General features: G+C 44.4%; 1 protein-coding gene across 1 annotated transcript in view; it reads left to right on the top strand.

Moving 5' to 3' along the window:
- Nucleotides 1-22,658, top strand: part of LOC138493322 (zona pellucida sperm-binding protein 3-like) — a 164,027-nt gene that overhangs the window by 133,613 nt on the left and 7,756 nt on the right. Inside the window, exons 6-7 of the mRNA XM_069620398.1 lie at nt 9,726-9,808; nt 9,977-10,051. Of these exons, the coding sequence (XP_069476499.1) occupies nt 9,726-9,808; nt 9,977-10,051 (158 nt within the window). The remainder of the gene's footprint in view (nt 1-9,725; nt 9,809-9,976; nt 10,052-22,658) is intronic.

Genomic DNA, 22,658 nt, shown 5'->3' with positions numbered 1-22,658 from the left:
CCAGAATAAATGAGTCAGTGTTCTAGAAACCAGTCTTCCACAGCATAGATCAGACTTTCAGTCCCATTTTGGCAATCCTAACAAGTGTCAAACACGAAACACAATTTTCTGCTGATGCAGTTTCAGATTAAAATGTCATTGTTTAAGGAATGGCCTATCAACCTCCATGGCATACTGTATTACTTGCAGTGCCACTGTGTGTTTGTGTCCTCAAAGCAACCTCCAGGTCCAGGCTTGGCTGGCGTATGAGGCAATAGGCCCATGGCTGACCCAAATAAGCATTTTGCGTTTTTGGTTCAAAGTGGGCACTTTTTTGGCCCGTGGGCCAGTTTGATGAGTTACTTCACTATGCGGCTAATAGTTTTGAGCAGTGTTAAAATGCACAATTTGCATCACATTTGATCAAAAAAATCCCCTTTGGGTACTAGTCAGTGTCACAAAAGGAAGGAATAGACATTTGCAACTGTGGGCCACTTCATACCCATCAGTCTTATGAAAGTTATAACAAAGCGCGTCGGAAATGGTCTCTTGTCGTGTAGTAGTTTAGTCTTATTCCTCACTGCCAATGTCCGCCCACTCCACACCGCCCCTTTCTTTCAGTTGTAATGTCCCCCCCCCCCCCCCAACATTTTCAGCAAAGTTACTCCACTGCACAGACACAGGGAGACCGACAGCATCTGCCTCTGGAAACACCGTTCACACTAAAGTCCCAGCCAGCTTTGCCTACTTTCCCCAGATCCGCTGATTTAAAAAAAAAAAAACTCTCCCTCTCTCTCTTAGGTTAGCCCTCTCTTGTCATCAGCTCTTGCACCCCTTCATTTACCAATCAAATTACAAGGATGTCCTGCACTATCTCCTCGCCTGTTGTAACAATTTCACGCTGAAGCCTTCATTGTTCCATCTAGTTCCTGTTGGTGCATATTTCTCCTCTCCAAGGACAAACACTAAAATGGAATGAATCTCACTTGTTGCTAAAAAGAAAAACGTTTTACTAAATCCTTTAAAAAAATGCTTTTCCAACAATTGATGCTTGCTGGCCTGTTGCTAAAAAGCTGTGCCTCGCACCTATTTTGAAATGGCTGCATTTATATACTAAACTATGAAACACCGTTTAACGCTTTTTTACTCTGCACACGTGTTGTTTGCACAAATGTGTCATGCATGAATATATCCCTACAGCTCTCACCAAATCTCCCTCCAGATCTTTATGCTCCTCCAGCGCCAACTCTCTGCGTGTCAAGCGCTTCTTTAAACAGCAAGCTGGTGGCTGATCTTTCCTCGGCTGGCTCCCTCCTCTGGGACAGCTTACCCCTTCCTCTCAGTCTTAAGCCAGATCTCCTCAAATTCTGGAAGCTCTTCAAGACTTTCCTTTTCACCTCCTCCTTTGCCCCCCACACCACCTCCTCTCCCTCCCTAAACCTCAGTCGCTGAGATTGGCGACCAGATGCCTCATGGATCCTGGCCTCCCCCCACCCCCTCAAATCACTTTCACTCTCCACCCACTCCCAGCACTTGCCTTTGGGGCACCCACTTTCCTGTACTGTCACAGGCCTGCATTTATTATTGCCAGTTGACCACTCTCGCCAAGTGATCTCTGCCCGGCACTTAACAGCTGCTTGCAACTTACTCCCTAGTACTTCTCAGTGGAACTCCTAGCTCTTACCACCCTCACTCGTCCATTCCCTCTCTCTGCACTTGCACATTCTGAATGCTCGCAAGGCCTAGTAGGACCGTCTTTCTCTTCATTGTTATATTTGCCTTTCGTTCCCTCCCCACTACCTGTGGGTGCTTTGAAACACAATAGATGTAAAAGTACCTTACAAATGCACAATAAATAAAACTGAATATGGATTGTGGCATCCAGTATTGTTTGGGTGAAGGAAAAGGAGATAAAGGGTGCAAATTCGATTGCATTGAATACCAAAATATCATACAACAGTGTGACCTTTTTCCAGCTGGGGACCTGGCAAAACAGACATGAGTCTTCAAAGATGTTCCAGCTGAAGCAGCCAAAATAAGCCAGGAGCCTCACTTGGCTCAGTCTGCGAGAAAGCGTGTGGATGCTAAACATCACCCTCTACAAGATCTATCTGGTCTGACCTGCAAGTCCACTATTCGAAGATGACCATGGCTATTCTCTGAGGCCAAGTGTCTTCATGCTCTAGTTCAGAAGTAGCCAACCAATCACCCTCCATATGTTTGGCATTCAATTCCCATAGGCAGTAGTAAGAGCATGGGCATTGTAGGCAAGCATCTGTTTGGGTACACACTGGATACACCTGGTCTAGGTCTGCTATGCTGTGACAAATCTGGGGCATTCATCCCTTTTCTCCGAGGGGGGAGGCTCCCCCTTTGAATCTAGGGAGATGAGCCGGCTCAACAAAACCCTCCCTGGTGGTTTGTGAAAGCAGGAGTGACTAATTATCTGCCTACATGGTGGTAAGCAATGCTGACCAAACATCTGTGTTTGGCTCAAGGTAATGCTGAACTTTCCACATGCTTGACAGCCTGTGGTGAACACGCCCCTTCTGAATACCAGACCAGGAATAAAGGGCCAACAACCCTTGACTGGAGGAGGTGGAGAAACCTAACGGCAAGTTGAGATTCTGACATAAAAACGTCAGCAAGGGGTGGAGCTACGCAGACCGCTGTAATGCAGAAGGATGCAGATGCCTAAGAAGAGGGTTGCGTCCGCCAGACAAGGAAGCCTGTGGCATCAGAAGTAGAGGCTGCGTGACTATGTACAGGTGGTGGGCCCGGAGTCTGAACATTGAGTCCAGGGATGAAGGGGGACTGGGTTCTCTACTCAGATCAAGAGTCAAAAATAGGGAGCGTGGGAGAGATGGTGAGCCAATACCAGCACAACGTGAAGGCTTCTAGCATCCAGTGTGCAAGAGCGTCAAACTGTGGAGAACGCTGCCATCGCTTATGAGACGGAACCTCTCTGGATGAACCACTGCAATGCAGCAGGTAAGTGGGTTGCCCAGGTCAGAGGGAGAAGAGAGCGAGTGAGCGGGGAAGAGGGAAGAACTACCTTAGCCCAATCCAAGGGTCACAAGGACCTGAGAGCAGAGCAAGCACGAGACCAGGAGAAGGGTTATGGGAGCCTGAGAAACCCAAGCAGCATAAACCTCAATGCCGGTCATCGGGACCCAACACAACTAAGGCAGCCAGAAACAGAATTCATAGGAACCCTAAAGAACTAAGTGGGACATTGGGTCAGGGGACCCCAGAGGAGCCACAGGGGCATGATGAGCAGAGTGAAAAGCAGATCCCACCAGGGGTGGGCTGGACCATATAGGAAACTCTGGCGATTTCCAGTAGGCCTCTCCATCCTGTGCCTCTTTTGTGTGGGGACATATTTCCAAATGTTCTCATAGGAAAAGGGTTGGGTTTGCTGAAAATGTGCAATATGGGGCCACTTATCTCCAGGGCTTCTTTTGGTTCCCAGTCCACCCCTGGATATCAAGGGAGCACAGAAGCACCAGACAGTTAGTCAAAGTGCAGCGAGATAGACCAGGTTGGTGTAAAGGGATCAGGGAAATATCCCTCCACCTAAAGAAATTGGGTCATTTTTGTTTTTCCAGGAACTGGAGACTTTTTATTTGAACTTTGGGGAAAATGTTATAGGCTATAGGGAACTGTTTGATGAACTCCATTCACTTCTCATCATTGGATCCAGAAAGGATTCCTGGGACAACCAGGTCTACCTTTGTGAAGAACCAAGAGTGCAGGGCACTCATTTTCCTTTTATGTATTAAGTGGTAAGGCCAGTTTAATGGATGGGTTTGGACCAACTATTTTTTGGGGACTATAGATGAGCACCATTGTTTAGTTCTGTTGGGAAGGGAACTCCCTTTTTGAAGTAGGGTCAGTGAAGCATTTTCTTTCATTTTAAATTGAACCATTGTCATAAATGTCCTGTGGCCCAAGTTCTCCTCCTTGCTTGCCTCAATGCCCTCTCTAGAAACAGAAAAGCCACCCAAGGCCCGATTTCCCCCCCCCCCCCCGGCCCGCTCCACAATGCTACATCTAAGGATCCAAAGCTATCCACCTTCAAGGTTGCATTATTAAACACTGACTCTCTTGTGAACTTTATGATTATATTACTGACATTAATTTAGACTGTCTTGCAGTAAGTGAAACCTGGCTTCATGAGGCGGCCGCTCATGCTTTCACCCTTGCTACCCCAGAGGGTTATAACCAACTTGGGGTTGGTACTAAAGGGGTTGAGGGGGTGGAGTTGCACTATTTTTAAACAAAAATAGATTAACATGCATACCTCCAAGGTCTCGGCTCTAGATATCTGTGAGGCCCTGATTGTCAAACTTAGTCTAGACTGTCACAGGCCATTAGTCTCTTGGTCCTATATAGACCTCCATGTAAAATGCCCCACTTTGAGGAGAAACTTTTGGCCTGTTGCAATTAAATATTGAAACCCTCAGGACATTTTGTTTACTAATGGGCGACTTCAACCTATGGGCTGAAAATGATCAATATTCTGATGCCATCCCCTACCCATGCCCTCGAAGCATTGGGCATTAGCCAACATAAGACCGGTCCAGACTATTGTAGCTGGCATGAAACTCACTTCTTCCATGGGTGACTTCTGCCTAGCCTCTGTGATCAGGGAGTCTGCCTCCCTTATACCATGGATCACCAAGATAATTAATGCTTCCTTTTTGGAATACCATGTCCCAGCCACACTGAAGGAGGCCTGGATTACCCAGCTTTTAAAAGATGAGCTAGACCCTGCTGTAGAGGCGGTCCCAAATATAGCCTGCACTCCAGTCGCCCATTTTGAAGTACCAGGAACATTCACACCAAAATATGACGTTTGATGAGCAGATAAACCAGTAGAGAGCTGCAGTAGGGCTCTGCCCAGTACCTATTAGAACAACACCACCTAATTGAAGTAGTACCAATAACCAGACAACCATGGGCAGTAAGGTACCCATTAAGAAATCCCTAGCAGCAAATGAAACAAAATGAAGATTGTTTAAGTACTGTACAGGAAGAAACCAAAAAGTCCTTAATGGAAGACGAATGGTGACGTCACAAGGGTCTGGACTAATGCACACATAGAAGATATGACAACCCAAGGATGACACAAAGACAAAACGCCATGAATAAAGATATCGTGATACTAAAAGAAGAAAACATTATTGAAACACAAGGGAGCTTCAACTGAAAGCAGGATGAAGATATTCAACCAGCTAACGCCTGTACATATGCTTGTAACTGCAAGAAAGCTAAAGAAAACAGTGTGGCTTGCTATAGAATAGAGCGGCAAGTGCCATTGTACACAATCTACCTCAAAATGAAGCATGCTACACCAGTGCGAATACACTTTGCATGAAAAGCAGAACCAACCGAGGTTATTATAGGCCAAACGGAAGAAGTTTCATATTTTAGTAACTCGAGGGAAAAGGCTGAATCGAAACTCGACGGAGGCAGCTTGTGCCGGGGAAGCCAAAGTCATAACAATAGAAGCTAAGAACAGTAGCTACTTTAATTGAAGCTAAGAACAGAATATCCTGCCTCTGAAGAATCGAGATAAGAAGGTGTAGGAAGGTGGCGAGCCAAAGAAGACTCAAATGTACACATTGAGAGAAACAAGGAAAATCCATGGTGTGGCAGCACATGACCACCCGAGTTAGAAGAGGCACTGGTTCCCTCCTACGCTTTGCATCCACCCAGACAGAGATATCAGAACTTTTTCGAGACAAGAAGATGCAGTTTTGAGGCCAACCACAGTGAACTAATTGACACATAGCCCATAAAGTGATGATTGATTGAAGAAAGGCAGGGTGAATTGAGGGACACCCTGCACCTGTTGACCGTTCTGCGTGCTGCTAAGCAAAGTGGAGATTTATGCATGGGGTTGATGCCAACCCAATCACAATGGACCAAATAATCTAGGGTCCTATAGTTAGTAGAACCAATGAGACGTCGTACTTTTAGTGACGTCTACAGTAGTCCTTTTTGAAGGAAGAGCTTAGATGCCCACCTGACGGTGTTTACCCAATCCCCTCACTCCGTTACCATATACCGATATAGCTCCTATATTAGTTACCTTTTCCCAACCAATAGAATTGCATGTTAACTTTGAGTGTTACACGTCAGATTATGATGCCTTTTGAATATAAAGTTCGAGGGAGTTGAAGCGAGAAGGACAATCGCAACACTGCTGATATCCATGACTCCCCGTTTTTTTAAACAGACTCCCCTTTGCCAAACCAATTTTGTTGTCCTTATTGATTGGTGTTGGAGTAAGAAAACCTGCACCACCATCCATCTCAAGGTTTTGATTGATTGATATTTTATTTCTATCGCACTCGTACACAAGTGTTTCAGAGCGCGACAAGGCAAGGGAGGGGAACAGGGGAGAACAAAACCGCGATCTTACTAGGCCCAGTGACATTGAGAACGCGCAAGTGCATGGGAGAGAGGGGAGGGGAAAAGTGCATGGAAGGGTGGAGAAGTGGAAAGTGCAAAGCAGAGGAGAAACAGATAAATAACAATAAATACATAATAAAGGCAACAAACAGTGGGAATGCAGCCAGCCATTTGCAAGTGCTAGGTTTAAGGCAGCAGACAGGGTAGGTCTGATAAGTGCAGGAAGAAAAAGGGGGGGGCTGTATGGGTACAGATGCAGACCCCAGTGCCGGAGGGTGGCAGGGTGAGCAGGTACCTGGGCCCGAAGGACAGAGGGTGGCCAGGTGCACGGTGCCAAGAGAGAACAGATCAGCAGGGGAGAGGGGGAGCGAAGGCAGAAGAAAAGAGGAAGGTCTTGAGGTGCTTCCGGAACCGGAGATGGTTCTCCTCAAGTTTTAGAGTGGCAGGGAGGCTGTTCCAGAGGGAGGCCCCAGCCGAAGACAGAAATCTACCCCCAGCTTGTTTCTTTGAAAAACGACTGACCCTGAGTTGGAGGTAGAGGAGCGAAGAGCTCGAGAGGGGAGGTATTTGCGGAGGGATAGCTAAAGGTATTTTGGACCCAGGCCCCAGAAAGCCTTGTGGACAATGCAGAGGGTTTTGAATTTAATCCTTGCATCCACTGGGAGCCAGTGGAGAGATTTCAGAGCTGGTGCAGCTATCTCGTCTTAAAGTACTGCAGAGCAAAACCCTGACTCTATGGGCCGGCCGGGGGTCTCTCAGTACACCTGCCATCAATTATAGGCCAATGACCAATGTCCCCCTTCCTTGAGATCCGGGACCAAATTGCTTATATGCAGCTGCAGGAGTTTCTAGAAACACATGATCTGCTGGGCGTCTGCCATTCGGATTCCCGGGCCAGGCACCAGACTGAGACAACCCTCTTCAATTTAAATTCCAAAATATCTGGTATAATTGATGGTGGGCAAGGTCACACATAGACTACTCCCTCCTCATCAAAAAGCCGATTGAGTTTGGGCACTTTTCCAAAAGGGCTCTCTCCTGGATGAATGTTTTTTTGGCCTCCCGTGTGACCAGGTTTGCTGTAGAAGGCTTTCAAGCATCTCCTGTCCATCAGACCTGTGGTGTAACACAGGGAGCAGGTCGCTCCACTACCATGGTTAATCTTTACACCAGACCCTTTTTAGATTCGACCTATTGGACAGTATGGGTGTCCACTATGTGGACAACACCCAGGTCTTGATGGAACTTCCAGATACCCAGATGGTGATTGAAATCTTTGCCTCAATTCAATCCTGGATGGTGATAAACTCATTGGCACTTAATGACAAGACCAAGATGCTGATTTTAGGCTTATGACCAATGTTAAAGTTGTTGGGACTCCTCATACAACTATTTTGCATTGCTGGCTGCTCAATTCCTAGTCTCCCACGTTCAAACCTTGGGTGTATTCTTTGATTCCCAGATCACTTTTGACAAGCACACATCTACGATCTTCATGCGTTTATCTGAACTCTCTAAACAGGAAAATGTGTATATAACTTTCTGAGGGGAATCGAGCTGTGATTGCTTTCGTACTGGCCAACTCAAGTTGAACTATTGTAATGTCTCTTGGCTAGCATGTTCGCCCCTAACCAACAAATTACAAATCTCTCAAAATAGAGCTGTTCGGGCAGTACATGGCTTGGGCAGGTTTCATCATATCTCTGAAGTGAGATGAAAATCATGAATCCCTCAATGGATCTGCGCCCAAATATCTAGCGGTTCGGCTTCTGAAGGCACCAGCCAAGAGTCCTGTGATCCAATAATGCTCCTCTTCTAGCCCTTCCATGATGCAAACTCCACAAATACGTGCAAACTTTGACTGCTGGGCCCCTCGATCATGGAATGAACTTCCTTTGGCCCAAAGACCTTTTCCTTGTCTCACAATTATTTTAAAAAAAGCATTAAAGACTCACCTTTTTGACAAAGGAGTAGACTAGTCCCTCCTACAATGCGCATCTCACTCCGGCCATGAACCTTCCCTCGCCTCCTCTTTTTATTTCTTATGTGCGTTCATTTGTCTTGGTCCTTTGTACACGTTGAAGCCTCTGGGCGTGTGACGCTCTGTCAAAATCGACCAGATTCTTCTTGACGTTTTATAGTCTGGTTTACCAAACCTCTGCGCTACACCTCTGCCAGTCTCTCCCCCTCTTCCCTTATTGAAAGCCATGAAAACACCTGATGAGAATTGGGCCTGTTCAGCCCATAAGGGCTTTTTATCCTACACTGTTTTAGACCACAAGTCCAAACAATTACAAAACTACACCTATTGCACCAGGGGAGGTGTACCATCCGACTGAAGGGGTCCCTTATTACCAACGACTACTGTATACAGTCTGGGGGAAGGGTTTTCGAATACCCATTCCTCCCGTTCCACCCACACCTGTTTCACATGGGCTCGGAAGAATTTCAAATTGAGCTGTCCAACCTCTAACCAAGAGGTTCTGGTGTTCAAGGATTTTTACAGTGAAAAAGGCAGGCCTGCATCATAGTCTAGACCGCTTGGATTTCAACCTTTCTTCGATGAGAGAAGTTGATCGCTCCATTCACTTCTCCTTCAAGGGGGTTTGATATGTGCGGTGGGCTAAAGGCTTGCATATCTTCGCAATCACACTTAGTTTTTTCACCACTCCTTCTTCCAATTCTCCTCAAGTAGCAGACCATTGAGTACAGAGTCCTTCCCTTTGGCCTCTGTTCAACATGAGGGCTTTGCAATGCTGATCCATATGGGAACATCTTTCAAAGATATTCAGGCATACACCTGCTTGAACAATTGGCCGGGATATGCAAACCCCTTGGAAGCAGCTTCGGAGGTAGAATTCTTGATAGACCTATTGTTCTGCTTGGGGTTCTTGGTGATGAAGTTCAGTCGTTCCACTTGCATCCAATCTTCTTTGGATATCAATGAAATTCTCTTGAAGGTGTTTGCTCTCCTCTGGAGAGAATACAGGACCTTCAGTGCCCAATAAATTATTCTTTTCCACACTTCAACCTCAGTTTAGTAGTTCAGTACCCTGTTTGGCTTGATGGTTTTCTGGATCTAATGTTCCCTTTGGAATTGTCATACACAATTGATAACAAATGGCAGTAAACATGTAGTACAGTGAACCATCACAGTAAAAACATAGTACTATGGATTCCAGCAGGATTGTTTTATGTGAATATGCCCTATATACTTGGTATATAAAGTTTATGGTGCAGAGGTTGCCTCCTCATGATTGGGGTTAAGGCAGGTTGACATGATCAATATTGCTTTGCTTCCTAACCTTCCTCTTTCTCTGGCACAGGTGGCGGCTACTAGAGAACTCAACTCTGAACTCCATCTGCACGTGCTGTGAGACTGCGTGTCCTGCTCAGAATCACCCTGCAGGTAAGAGAATGTATTGTTCTATAGTGTGGAGTGCGGTTGGCAGCACTTGAACCAGCTCTGAGATTTATTTGGGGGTTTGGTACATCATTGAAGCACACTGCCTTATTTTAATAAAATTCTCTTCCTCTCCAATCCCACACCTTTTAACCACCCTCTTTTTGGGTTCAGAACATGGAAAGGCACTTTACAACGTGGCACTTGGACCCCTGACCGTGCGCAAGAGTCATTCTGGATGGTGGGAAGGTAGGTGGGCGCATCCCTGTACCATGAATTTATGGATGCTGTGGCAGGAAGTAGAGACTGAATGTGAATCTTGGGGCAGAGGGGTGGGGAAAGGGGGGGTGGATTTTATGACACTTGCATGTTAATGCTGATAATGATCTTGAAGTGCCAACCAGCCAGATATTGGTTGGTGTGGAGGACTGTCAATTTTTTGGTGGCTTTGTTTCGGAAGAGCGTCATCTTGGTGGAGCACAGCAATTACCTGCGGGTAGCTCAGTTTCATTCTAGTGTCTTGGTTGTGGGTTGTGTGCAAAGAGCTTGGATGTGGGCCCCACCGGGGAAAAGTGTAGCTGAACCATGTTGTGTGGTTTACGTTATTTAAATATTTTCTGCCGCACTAAGGTAGAACATTGGTTTTGAGTGGGAAAACAGAAATCCTTGTAAACCATAGCAGAGATACATGTGGGATCTTGAAACTCTTCAAATCCATTGGACCCAATAGGAACCTTGTCATACGGTAATCAGCTATGTGCAGCTATGTCTGTGGCCAAAGGGGAAGCCCAACAATACATAATTTATTTTCAGAGAGTGACAACCTACCCCAAACAAATGCGACTGAATAGTCGAGACTCATTTGAAAGGACTTGTTCAATTGTCTCCAAAAATATAATTGGCGGTTTGGTGGCGTAAGCAGTACAGGAAGCAGTACATTAAGTGATATGACCATTTTGTTACCTCCATTAAGTAATGAATGAACTTGTATTTGGATGAGTGATTGTCAGAATGCAGGATTGTAGGGATGCTTGTGTGAAATGTGCAACCCTTGGCATCCTCCCATCCTCCACCCATCATGCAGTTTCTGGAAGTATACACCTTCACAGGTTTTTAGTGTCCCTACTTCCCCAGATCCTACCTCCTTGTCTAGCCGTTTCTGGGTGTCCCATCCCCTTCATTTCTACACACGTTTGAAGCATTGCCACCCTGACAGATTCTGGGTGTCTCCAACCCGGTCAACCCTTCCACCCACTCCCTCATCCATCACCACTGCTCTTTCCACCCCTGGTTGGTCTGGATACCCCACTTTAAACCTTGCCCAAGTTAAGTTTCAGCTTTTATTGTGTTAACTGATTATTGTTATAACTGATCCACAACAACTGCTCCCTTGATTTTATTTCTTCCATCCTCGTCACCATCACTTCTTGGAACTGTAAGGCACCAAGAAATTTGATTGCTACTCCTTTGTTTTATGTAAAAATGTGTGTGTTGGAGAATGCCGAAAATGTATGTTTAGAACAAAGCAATGACGAACCACCTTGGAGAGTGTCTGGAGATCATTAACCTTTTCAATGCTGGCCACTGAGGAGTATATGGTAAATACAGTCCATATTAAGAAATCGTGGCAGCAGTGTTCGCACACAAGGTGATAGATCAGCTCTCTACGGAGCAGGGAAGAACATCTGGAAAATACATTTCCATGGTATTTGAGTGTCTTCAGAAAGTTTCAGGAATTTCTTTTTAAGGCACCATTGCCTTAATCTGGGTTCTCAAACTTGCCAATTGACGACAAATGTATCTGGTTGATATCTTCCAAAAACGGTGGATTATGAAGTTTGAGCCAATGAGCTGTGCGTTCACTACGGTTCTGACTGTCTATAGCACCGTAAAATTCCCCTATATGATGGGCACATAGTATATGGCAGATAACACTATTTTGCTGCTCATTAAACACAATCCGGGATAGTGCTAACTGTCGCCTTTTTGAAAGTGGGATTACAGCTTTCAAAACAATATTTCATCAAAATGAAACCAGATGAACATTTGCAAATCAGCCTTGAATAAAGGAGAACTCTGCTGGATCCAACAGAATGAGACCTCTTTGAGTACGGTCGATTGTGTTAACAAATGTTTTGTGGTTCATTCAAAGGTATCACAGATGGAATGGAGGAATATGGCGCGGAACAGAATTTGGTCAACTTAACTTTGACATTCAGCAATGTTTGACGTGCAGTCCAAAGGCTGATGGAGACGGCTATAAACACCTCAGCACAAACCTCTGTCACGCAAAAATGTAGCAACCAAGTGTTCTGTATACTGACCCTGATATCACAATATGCCTGGCAGATAAAGGCGGGGGATTCGTTTTATTAAACACCACTGATTACCATAAAGAATGAATGAGACAGTTGCAGGACCTCAATGTGTATGCACCAGTTGATAATCCTCCCACATTTAAGATCAAAAACAACATAGACTGCATACTCAACAAAACGGAAGAGCTGGAGTAGATGGCTGACCAGACTAAAACATTTTTATCCACTGCTTCACTCCCACACCCCCGACATTGTACTTGCTTCCCAAGATGGACGAAAGATCTAGATCCTCCAGGGAGACCCATAGTAGCAGCTACAGGTGGACTTCTTCAACCGTTGGAGACCTACATCGACCATTTCCTCCAACCTCTTATCCAAAACACACCCACGCACATCAAAGGCACGACACACTTTCTCCAGATACTTGGAATGGTCAATCTCAAAGAGCAGTCTCTACACAAGCATCCCACATGATCTTGGCCAAGAGGCAGTCGAATGGCTGCTATTGCAGACGGACACTATTGGCGCTAACAAAGGAGTTGATCATGATTCTTCTAGAATTCATTGCCTAGAACTCTTACTTCAAATATAGACTACAACACTACCTTCAATCAGGCACTTCGATGGGAGCTACTATGGCCCCTGCATATGCAAACTACTTTATGCATAGGTTCGAGACAATGCACATATTACACCATTCAGTCTGGTGCAACTACTTGAGTGGGTCAGATATATTGACATTTTCACCATCTGGCACGGCACCTTTAAAACACTGCAAAACTTCCTTATGTTCATCAACGAGATTCACAGCAGATATAGGCACACCTGATGTGCACACTGTACACAAAAACTGACAGGAACATCCTTCAACAGATGAGTTTTCACCCTCCGAACACGTTGAATAACTTATGGTGAAGTATTGAGGATTAAAAGGATCATTAGTGACCGTGATCCAGATGAATGCAAGACACTTTGCCAAAATCCTACACAAATCAAGGGACAGAGGGTATCCGGATCACCTTGAGGCAGCCATTGACGAGACCACCAGCCAACCTATAGCGTACCTTCTGCAAACCAGACCCGAAAAGGCTACTCCACCATTGGTATTTGTCTCCATTCTCATTACAGAACATACAGACATTGGGACATCCTGAGAAATGATGAAAGAACTAAGGATTTATTTCCCGAGCCACCAGTCTTTGCTTATCAAAGGAGTGAGAATCTCAGTGACATGCTAGTGGTGCGAGGTGTAGGATCCCCAGTGCTCACTAAGATCAATGGGAAATGTACCCATTCTTGGACTGCAGCAACTGTAATAGTGTGGCTAAGGGTCCTTGCATTTTTCACCTTACGCACTGGAGAACTAATACAATTGAGAGACTTTGCCACCTTCTCTACTGAGAATGTCCATTACTGTATCAAGCACCCCTGTGGCATGTACTATGTGGGTGAGACCAAAAGTAGAGCGAGGATCGGATGGAATGAAAATACATAGTGTATACGAACCAAGAACATGGCACGTCATGGACACATGGTTGCACAAATGAAATTCCAGATCCTAGAGGCAGTGAGTGCTAAGGAATTTCAAGGAGATCTTGAAAGGAGAAGAGCACAGAGAAGCCTTTTGGGTAAACTGACTCGAGTCCTTGGTTCCACAATGCATGAATGAAGAGCTAAATCTACATTTGTTTCTGTAAATCAAATGGAATGTCCTATTTATACTATATATTCTACCTTCTGCCATGGGTGGACAGAACAATGCAGTATTTAACATCTGCATGTTGTTAGATTCACTTAGTATTGCACAACATGACTCCTCCTTTTTCCTTTTCTATAATCCACTCATCTTCGTGTCTCTTGGTTTCTATAGCGACTCTATTATGTCTATGGTTGATAGACCAAGAGTTACCAGGGATTTCGCCTGGGATCAGCGTAGGTTGACATAAGCATCACTACTCGGCATCATCCTCTCAGTGTGTATTTCTCAGAGAGAGACTGGCATCACAAGAGTGTCAAACAACTGTATTAGAGTGTTTATATTGATTAGCCAGGCAATAGGAGATAACATGCTGGCACACCCAACTATGCCTATCTGTAACTTGTGGTCGCAGGCCACGTTAACTAATTATGTATTGGGCAGCAGGCTCTTTGGTGGCGACTAGAACATCTTTGACATACTTACGGTGAATGATCAAAGTGTTTTACAGGTCTAGTGACTGGTATGCAGGGATGTCATTTGGGGATTACCAGGGCTCATAACTGCGACCCCTGTGGTCTCCTCTGCTACCCCTAAAAATATAAACTTAAAAAAGAATTTTTTTTTTGGGAGGGGGGGGGGGGTTCTTTACAACCAGAAGCTGCTGGGCTGCGGCCAGCACCATGTGGCTCTATTTCTGGAGTGGCTGGCCTTCTTGTTCAAGCCTCTTAAAAAACGGGGTTCCACAAATGTAACAGTGACCCTAAATAAGAAGGAATAGGAATAGTAAATTGTCTTTCTAGAATTCTATAAAATAATTGCTAGACTCAAAGGTTTATTTTGGGCACACTTCAGGGGTTGAGTCACTGATTTTAGTCTGTTCTTAAACACCTCAACTTCACAAAGCGGACAAAAACTTCCAAAAAGCATTTAGCGTAGAATACGCATCCATTTCAGAGTATGCATTTTGCTTTTTGCAAGTTTTTTATAGCATGTTGTTGTTTTTTTTTTTCTGCCGTTGTCTCCATCACGATCATCAAAAGACATTCCATCTCCGCTGCTCACTTTCGACTTAGTGTCCCTCGTGCCCCCTGTGCACAATCCCGTTTTTGATCTTTCCAACTTCTTGCTCCTCTTCACTGGAACCTTCTTCCTCTCTCTGTTCCAATACCGCCTATTCCTTGTCCCGCATGTCTTTAAAAACGCATTTACTTCAGTCGGCTGTTTGATTGTTACTGGCTGACTCTGAACATCCATTTCCATTTCTTATTTTAATGTACAGTTAATTGTTCTCTGTAAAGCGCTTTTGTGAAAGGCGCTATATAAAACATAAATACAAATTGTAAATGTCACTGATAGATTATGTGTATGCACTAACGGAACCACATGTTCTAATGATTGTGCACCATAACAATTTTTGGTCTTTAACCATACCATGTAATGCTGGTGATGGGGCTGTAATGAAATTGTGCACACACATGTCAGTGTATTATGTATTGAATCTGAATTCATTGGTCCAATGATGGTGACTGACACTGCATGCTGCCATTGGTTTTACTGTTGGTGTATGGTCCCTGGAACTGGTTGGTAACATACTTATATTATAATATATTTATAGCTATTAGCCCTAATGATGGACAGGTTGTCCGAAATGTATTGGCACTTTTGGTATTTTGGCATAGGCTGCTGACTGGTCATTTTCAACAAGTAAAGCGTGTTGGCGTCATCACTTTCGATAACAAATGAGTATTGCATTAACAGCACTATTGAATGTTTTCTCTAGCCGCTGAGCTATACTAGGGGTGTGCAACCTACACCGGAGGCTTTCCAGCCTAGGTCCACATTGTTGCCATGTTTTCAATGCCTTGTGCGGGGGCAGCTTTTTAGTTTTGGAACGGGCATGCAACCCAAACTCAACTTGCCTATTCTTAACTGAAAGTTAACGAACCATACAAAATTTAAAGTAAGCGGTGCAGACTCACCCACGTTGTTTGAGTAGCTTTTTACTTGCCATTACTACTTGCAAGTTGTACTTCTCTTGGGCAGTAGTTGAACTACTTCTTTTAGGAAGTGCTCCTCAAAAGAATTATGGGCTGCACTGAATGCTTGGTGCTTTGGAGAGTCTGGGGAATTGGTAGGGAGAGGGGATGGAGGGTCAGGTGGAAAGGGCAACACAACTTTAATTTAGCCATAAAGATGCCAGAGGGATTAGGTAAAAGCGGAGATCTATAGACCAATGGTTGAAAGGCTGACAAAGCCGCACATTCCTGGTAAACCAAAGAAATATAGCAAGAGGGAAGGGGGGGGGGACATTTGGAAATAACCTGCATCAGACCACTTGGGAAATCGTACATAGTTCTCTGTGGAACCTAAGCTGATCACTCGGACCAGTTTAAGTACTCGTCATCAAAGTTATAAATTACTGGTTAAAGTGACTATTTCAGAGTGCCCTGCACTCTTTCGGTGGAGTGTAGAGGGGCAGATGCGCTCTTTAATTATGCTGGAGCTGCCTGAGCAGATGACCATTATTTGTGGCAATCTAGCGGAGCGAAGTGTGGATGGCACAAGTTTATTTTCTATTCAAATGTACACGTAAACTGAAGGTCAAACCTTTGTTGGCTGAATTACCCAATAGAGGATTTAGGTGTCATGAGTAATTCAGATTCCACTGTCTGTTCACCTTGCACACCGTTATTTTAGTTTCAAAATATCAGAATGATTCATAGTAGCACCCTAGTGCTTTTGATAAATTCAAGGTGCAGGGGAGAGGACAATCAATCCTGAATCTTGTTCACGTATATTTCACAATCCAGATGCCAGGATTGATCGTAGTCTCCCCTGCACCTTGAATTTATCAAAAGCACTAGGGTGCTACTATAAATCATTCTGAAATTTTGAAGCAACTAAAATAACGGTGTGCAAGGTGAACAGACAGTGGATTCTAGACATTTACCCTTCATTGGGGTGGCATATAGATTTCACCGGCACCCAAAACAATTAAAATTCTTAAACAAAAATAGGAAATGTCATTTTCCAAAATCAACACTTTAACAGCAAAGGCGGCTACCACCTTGGCATTTAGCGAGGAGGAAGCAAATCGCGTTTTGGGCCTAATTAAGGACACTGACAAAATACAGGTGACAACAATCCGGACAGATTAATTTATACACATCAATACCCCATCAAGCGGGCATAGAAGCTCTGGAATGGCTCCTACTGAGACAGAATGAAACACTTATACACAAAGTCTTTGCCATTGAACTGATAAGGATCATTCTATACAATAATTACATCAGATTCAACAGTAAATATCTACAAATATCAGGCACATCTATGGGCTCATCTGTAGCACCAGCATATGCAAATATATTCATGTTCCATTTTGAACATCACCACATTCTACATAAAGAACCTTGGAAAAACAAAATCAAATTCTGGAAGCGGTTCATTGACGATATCTTTGGAATCTGGGAAGGAACAAGTCAAGAACTTCAAGAATTCCTCATATACCTTAACAACTGCCAGGAAGGCATTTCCTTCACACTTGAGATTGGAAACCCAGGTGTCCACTTTTTGGATGTACAAGTTGAAATGAGAAATACAGAATTCTGTACGAACATCTATAGAAAACCCACGGATGTGAACAGTGTCCTACACTTTGGAAGTTTCCATCCACTTCATCTAAAACATAATCTTCCATATGGCCAATTTCTCCGCCTAAAAAAAGATCACATCGGACCCCATGGCACTACAATCAGAACAAAAAACCATGAAAGAGAGATTAATAATAAGAGGTTTTCCAGAAGAAACAATCAATGAAGCATTGACACGAACAAGTACCACAACAAGAGAAGATCTACAAGAAAAAACAAAAAAACAAGAAAACAGATTAATTCACACACTAAAATATTCTAGCCAAAGCTACCAGGTGAAAAGAATGATCAACAAGAACTGGGACCTAATAAAATCAGACCCTAACTTGAACAGACTATTCCCTGCCCCGCCAATGTTGGCCTACAAACGGGATAAGAATTTAAAAGACAGCTTGATAAGGGCAGAAAGACCAAAAAAGACTACACAAACTACACTGAGCAAACGAAGGACAGGAACCCATGCTTGCCTAAATTGCCAACATTGTTCTAACCTAATCAAAGGTGACCACATAAGACACCCCAACAGTGGTAAGAAGATTATGCTGAAAGACTTTGCAACCTGTGAAAGCAAAAATGTCATTTATGGACTGAGATGCCCCTGTGGTAAGTATTACGTGGACCATACGTAAGGTACGAGAAAGATGGACAGAACATAAGTCCAATATACGAACGGGGAATATCAAATCCCCAGTGGCAAGACATTTTAAAGAAAATGGACACTATCTCTCAACTCAGAGTAGTTGTATTAGAAGTAATCCAACCAGCACCCAGAGGAGGGGACATGGCCAAAAGATTGGCACAAAGAGAATTATACTGGATCCACACGCTAGATGCAATGACCCCATTAGGCCTCAATGAAGATTTCTACTTGGGCGCATACCTATAGATCAACAAACCTACTTACAACCATCCTAGGAGTAGCCACAATGAGACTGCCCATTGTCCAGAATGCTCATGGCAATAGACACTACCCAGTACGTCAGACATGGAGAGAACTCATCCAATATATATATATTTATGATCTGGAAGGCATGATACTGCATACCACAATAGTTATGTAACTATAAAACTAAGGGGGTATCCCTAATAGAATAAAAGCTACAATGACCAAGTTCTACATACCATATTTTGGATAACATTTTAATTACTTGACAGATTGTAAGTCTCCGACAGATTACCAGTTTGAAAGTTCGATTTATTTTAACCTGGATTAACCAAGACAACTCGATTGTATACAATACTTGTAAACATTATATAGATTGTAAGTCTCCTACAGGTTTCACTTGAAATCCATCGGACCCCATTAACACTGTTACAACTAGATCACTATATTTTTTCCCCTTGATTTAGTCACGACCATTTACGCCTCGGTCCATCACCTTTTTGCTACATTTGGCCTATTAGCCACGATATCTTTACCTTGCTAGCCGCCCTAACGGCATTCTGAAATTCTTTAAACACGTGATTTGAATAACTACGTCACACTTACAATTTGGACACTACGGGCCTTTTATGCCCCAGCCAACATCAATCCTAATCCTTTTAAACTTCCTCTACATCCCGTAAGGAATATATTGTCTCTATATTTTCTTAATATATTTTTTTGTTTACATTGGTGATGTCACGCCATGACGTAGTAACGTCATCACTAAGCGGCACAATATAAACGGCCATTTTGATCCCTTTTGAGATCATGCAACAAATGCGAAAAGAGCCTCCACAATCCTGGATGTTATCCTTGAGGTAAGCTTCTTTTCACCTCTGTAGACACCACCCTATCTAATCCTTATTCTTTTACTTACCTTTGCCTTTTCGAATCTTTTATTCTTTAAACGGCATGCCAAAGATCGTATAGACTCACCCGACATTTCGACCAAAAGACTTAGTTCCTATTTCGTTCACATTGTGCGTTTTGGCGACTTTTGGAACATTACTTAGGTAAGACCTTTCCTATTAAGTCACAACATAAATACCTGTATCCATATTCATCCACTCTGACTTAACTTAGTCAAGGGTAACTAAACGCAACATTTAATTACTTTCTGGGAAACTTGTAGCTTTAAGAATATTCTATAACTAACAGCAAGCCCTCATGACTTACTGAAAGTACCATGCCCCAATAAATATATAAGTGTATACTCCCTGGACAAACTCTGTGGATCTATTTTTTGAAATCAGCACTAACAGATCACCCTCAGCCATGAGTTTATTGTTTTAATTATGGTTTTTAGACTAAGGGTCTACTATAGACCGTGTTGAACTTGAAAAAATGCATTGTAGATTCCAATATGTATCAACAAAGTTAGTGTCGTATTTGAGTTCTCATCTCTAGCATGACAAAGCAACTGAATATGAAGCTATAATTACTTATTTTCCTTATGAACACAATAATGTTATGATTATATATGTAAACAGATACAGATAGTACTCTACTATAAATATAATTGTTTTTTGAAATTTTCCTATAGATGTGTTACACAATGTTGAATATACTCCTGAAGAAGAGATCTTTATCTCGAAATGCGTTGGGCCACCTATGAACTTTTGAACAATAAACATCTTCTGAAGAAATATCCTCATCTATGAGATTAATTATTTGAAGATACAATATGCTTGCATGTCAACAAACATATTTGATTGTATGAATTTGAAATTCACTCCTAAAAATCATCTTAAATGTTTTAGCTAATCTATGAGCTTGTGAAAGTGTGCAGGGGACGGGAGTTCCTCCATCAGGAACTTATCTTGTTCATGAGTAATTCAGATGTCATCCTCTCCCATTAATGGTGGTACCAAGTGCGAAGTCCTCTTGGCAGGCTTCTCACCATCAAGGTTTATGATTAATGCCTACCACACTGGCACTATCTTGGTTCAGGGTCCTCAACCCAACCTCTTACTCTTTGACTGGAGTCTGCCGTCGCTCATCAACTTCCTTCCCACATCAGCTTCTCCCTTTCCCACTCTGTCCCTCCCCCTCCGGCTGGTGTACCATGCCCCTATACTCTCCTCTGAAAACCTGCAAAGACAGAGAAACCTCCTTCATCTAGCCATACTTAATGCTTGTTCAGCAAACAAACACTCCTTCCTTGCTCTTACTAAAACATGGTTCAATGCCAGCTCAGTCAGTGCTTTTGACTCCTTTCTCCCCGATGCCTACAAGATCATCTACAAGCCCGCCCTAGCCGTGCTGGCAGTGGGGTTGACTTGATTTTCCCTGAGTGGGTCCCTTCCTCCCTCATACCCACACATCCTTACTGTTCCTATGAGAGCCTGGTCTGAAAGTTGCTCATCTCTCCCGCCTCCTCTCTGAACATTGCCCCTATCTGCAGGCCACCCAGCTCTACTACCTTGTTCCTCTCCAAATGGGCAGATTTCTGCTCCGCTTTTCACAACCACCACTAAACTCCTTCTCATGGGGATTTCAACATCCATCTGGACTCTTCCATCATGGAATCCACTCAAGACCTCTGCACTTCGCTATCCCTCTCCATTATGCATTCTGGTCCAGCCCACGACGCCCTCATCCACTCCGATCTCTTTCCTCTCCACTGGTCACCCCTCTCCCCTAGTCAGACCATTCCCTCCTCACCTGGGTCCCCTCGGCCATCTGACTGCACCTCCTCCAGCCCTACAACCTTGTTCACGAACATCCGTCCGATGAAACAAGTGTTAGCTGCTGCCTTCGCATCCACCTTCACCCCCCCCCCCCACCTCAGACTCCACCACTGACTCTGCTCTCAGCAACCTCCATCTGGCCATTGCCAACACCCTTGACATTCTTGCCCCAGTCATGAGGATCTGCCTGAAACCTGCCTCTAAGCATAACACCTGGTACGGCTCTGAGCTAGCAGCCTGAAACGAAAGTACAGAGCTGCGGAATGGAAGTGGGAGACCTCTGGAGCAGGCGACAGGCCAGTTTGTCAGAGGGGGGAGCCAAAGGTAATACAGACTTTCCATCCACGCCAAGAAAAGGGCCCACGGGCGCAGGTCTCTGGTGCATCCAACAACTCAGCTGAAATCTTTAAAATCTGCAGGGAACTAGCCAACCAATCTGCAGTCTCCTCCTCCTCACCCCTACCAAGCCCTCTGCAATGCATTGGCCACTCACTTCACTACTAAAACTCAGACCATCCTGCGCACCCTTGCTTCCCTCTCCCCATCCCCTCCCCCCCTTGCCTCCAACCATCCCCCCTCGACTCTCTCCTCCTTCTCCCCTGTCACACCTGATGAGGTCACCAGAGTTGTCTACTCCAGGAGGTCTCCTACAAACTGGTTTCCCCATGCTCCTACAGAACCATGAAGGACAACATTGGCTCTCGTGCCCCTGCATTTGTTTATTTCTGTAACCACTCCTTTGTGACTGGATCTTCCCCTCTGCCCTCAAGCACTTCCTTGTGCGCTGTCTCCTGAAAAAGCCTTCAGCAGACCTCACCTGCCTTGCCAACTAGCACCCTATTTCTATTACCCTCTTCCTTGGGAAACTCCTGGAGAAACTGGCCTTCCCCCAACGTACTTCCCATACTGAAATTGCTGGTGGTCTCCACGATCATCAATGTGAATTCAGAGCATCCAGAGGCGCGGAAACTGCTCCTCTGAACACCTGAAAACCCATGAAGAACTGCTTGCATCTCTGGACTCTAAATTTCCAGCTTTCCTCATTCTACCTGATCCCTCCTCTACCTTTTGACACAGTCAACCATCCATTTCAACCTCATAAAACTGCTCCATGATACCCTGGGCATCTCGGAGCGGGAACTGGACTGGCTGACCTTCGTAAGTGACCGTATATCCCAGGTTATTCTGGGCACCTTCTCCTCCCCAACCTTTCTCCACCTGTGGTGTCCCCCAGGGCTCCAACCTCTCCCTGTGGCTTTTTAACTAATTCTCTGCCCCACTGGCCCTCCTCATTTCCACCTTCTCTTCTAACTTCCAGTGCTACACATAACACACTCGTCAAATTCATCGCTGACCCTCTTACTTCTTCCATCATCCCGGACTGCCTATCTGCCATCCAGTCCTAGTGCACCTCCAACGATCTCTGCCTCAATGCCAGAAAGACTGAGAACCTTCCTATTGGGACCCAGGCTCCCTCTTTCTTCCCCTCTCTAGCCATGCTCTATGGGCTCTCCCCCTTCTCCTTCATCTGAAGCCAGAACCCTTGGAGTCGTCTTCGACTCCTCTCCCTCACA

This window comes from Ambystoma mexicanum, chromosome 10 (assembly GCF_040938575.1).
Source record: "Ambystoma mexicanum isolate Mex_15411 chromosome 10, UKY_AmexF1_1, whole genome shotgun sequence".
Classification (NCBI taxonomy): domain Eukaryota; kingdom Metazoa; phylum Chordata; class Amphibia; order Caudata; family Ambystomatidae; genus Ambystoma; species Ambystoma mexicanum.
Note: the sequence above shows the minus strand (reverse complement) of the source record. Positions and strands in the feature narration are given on the sequence as shown.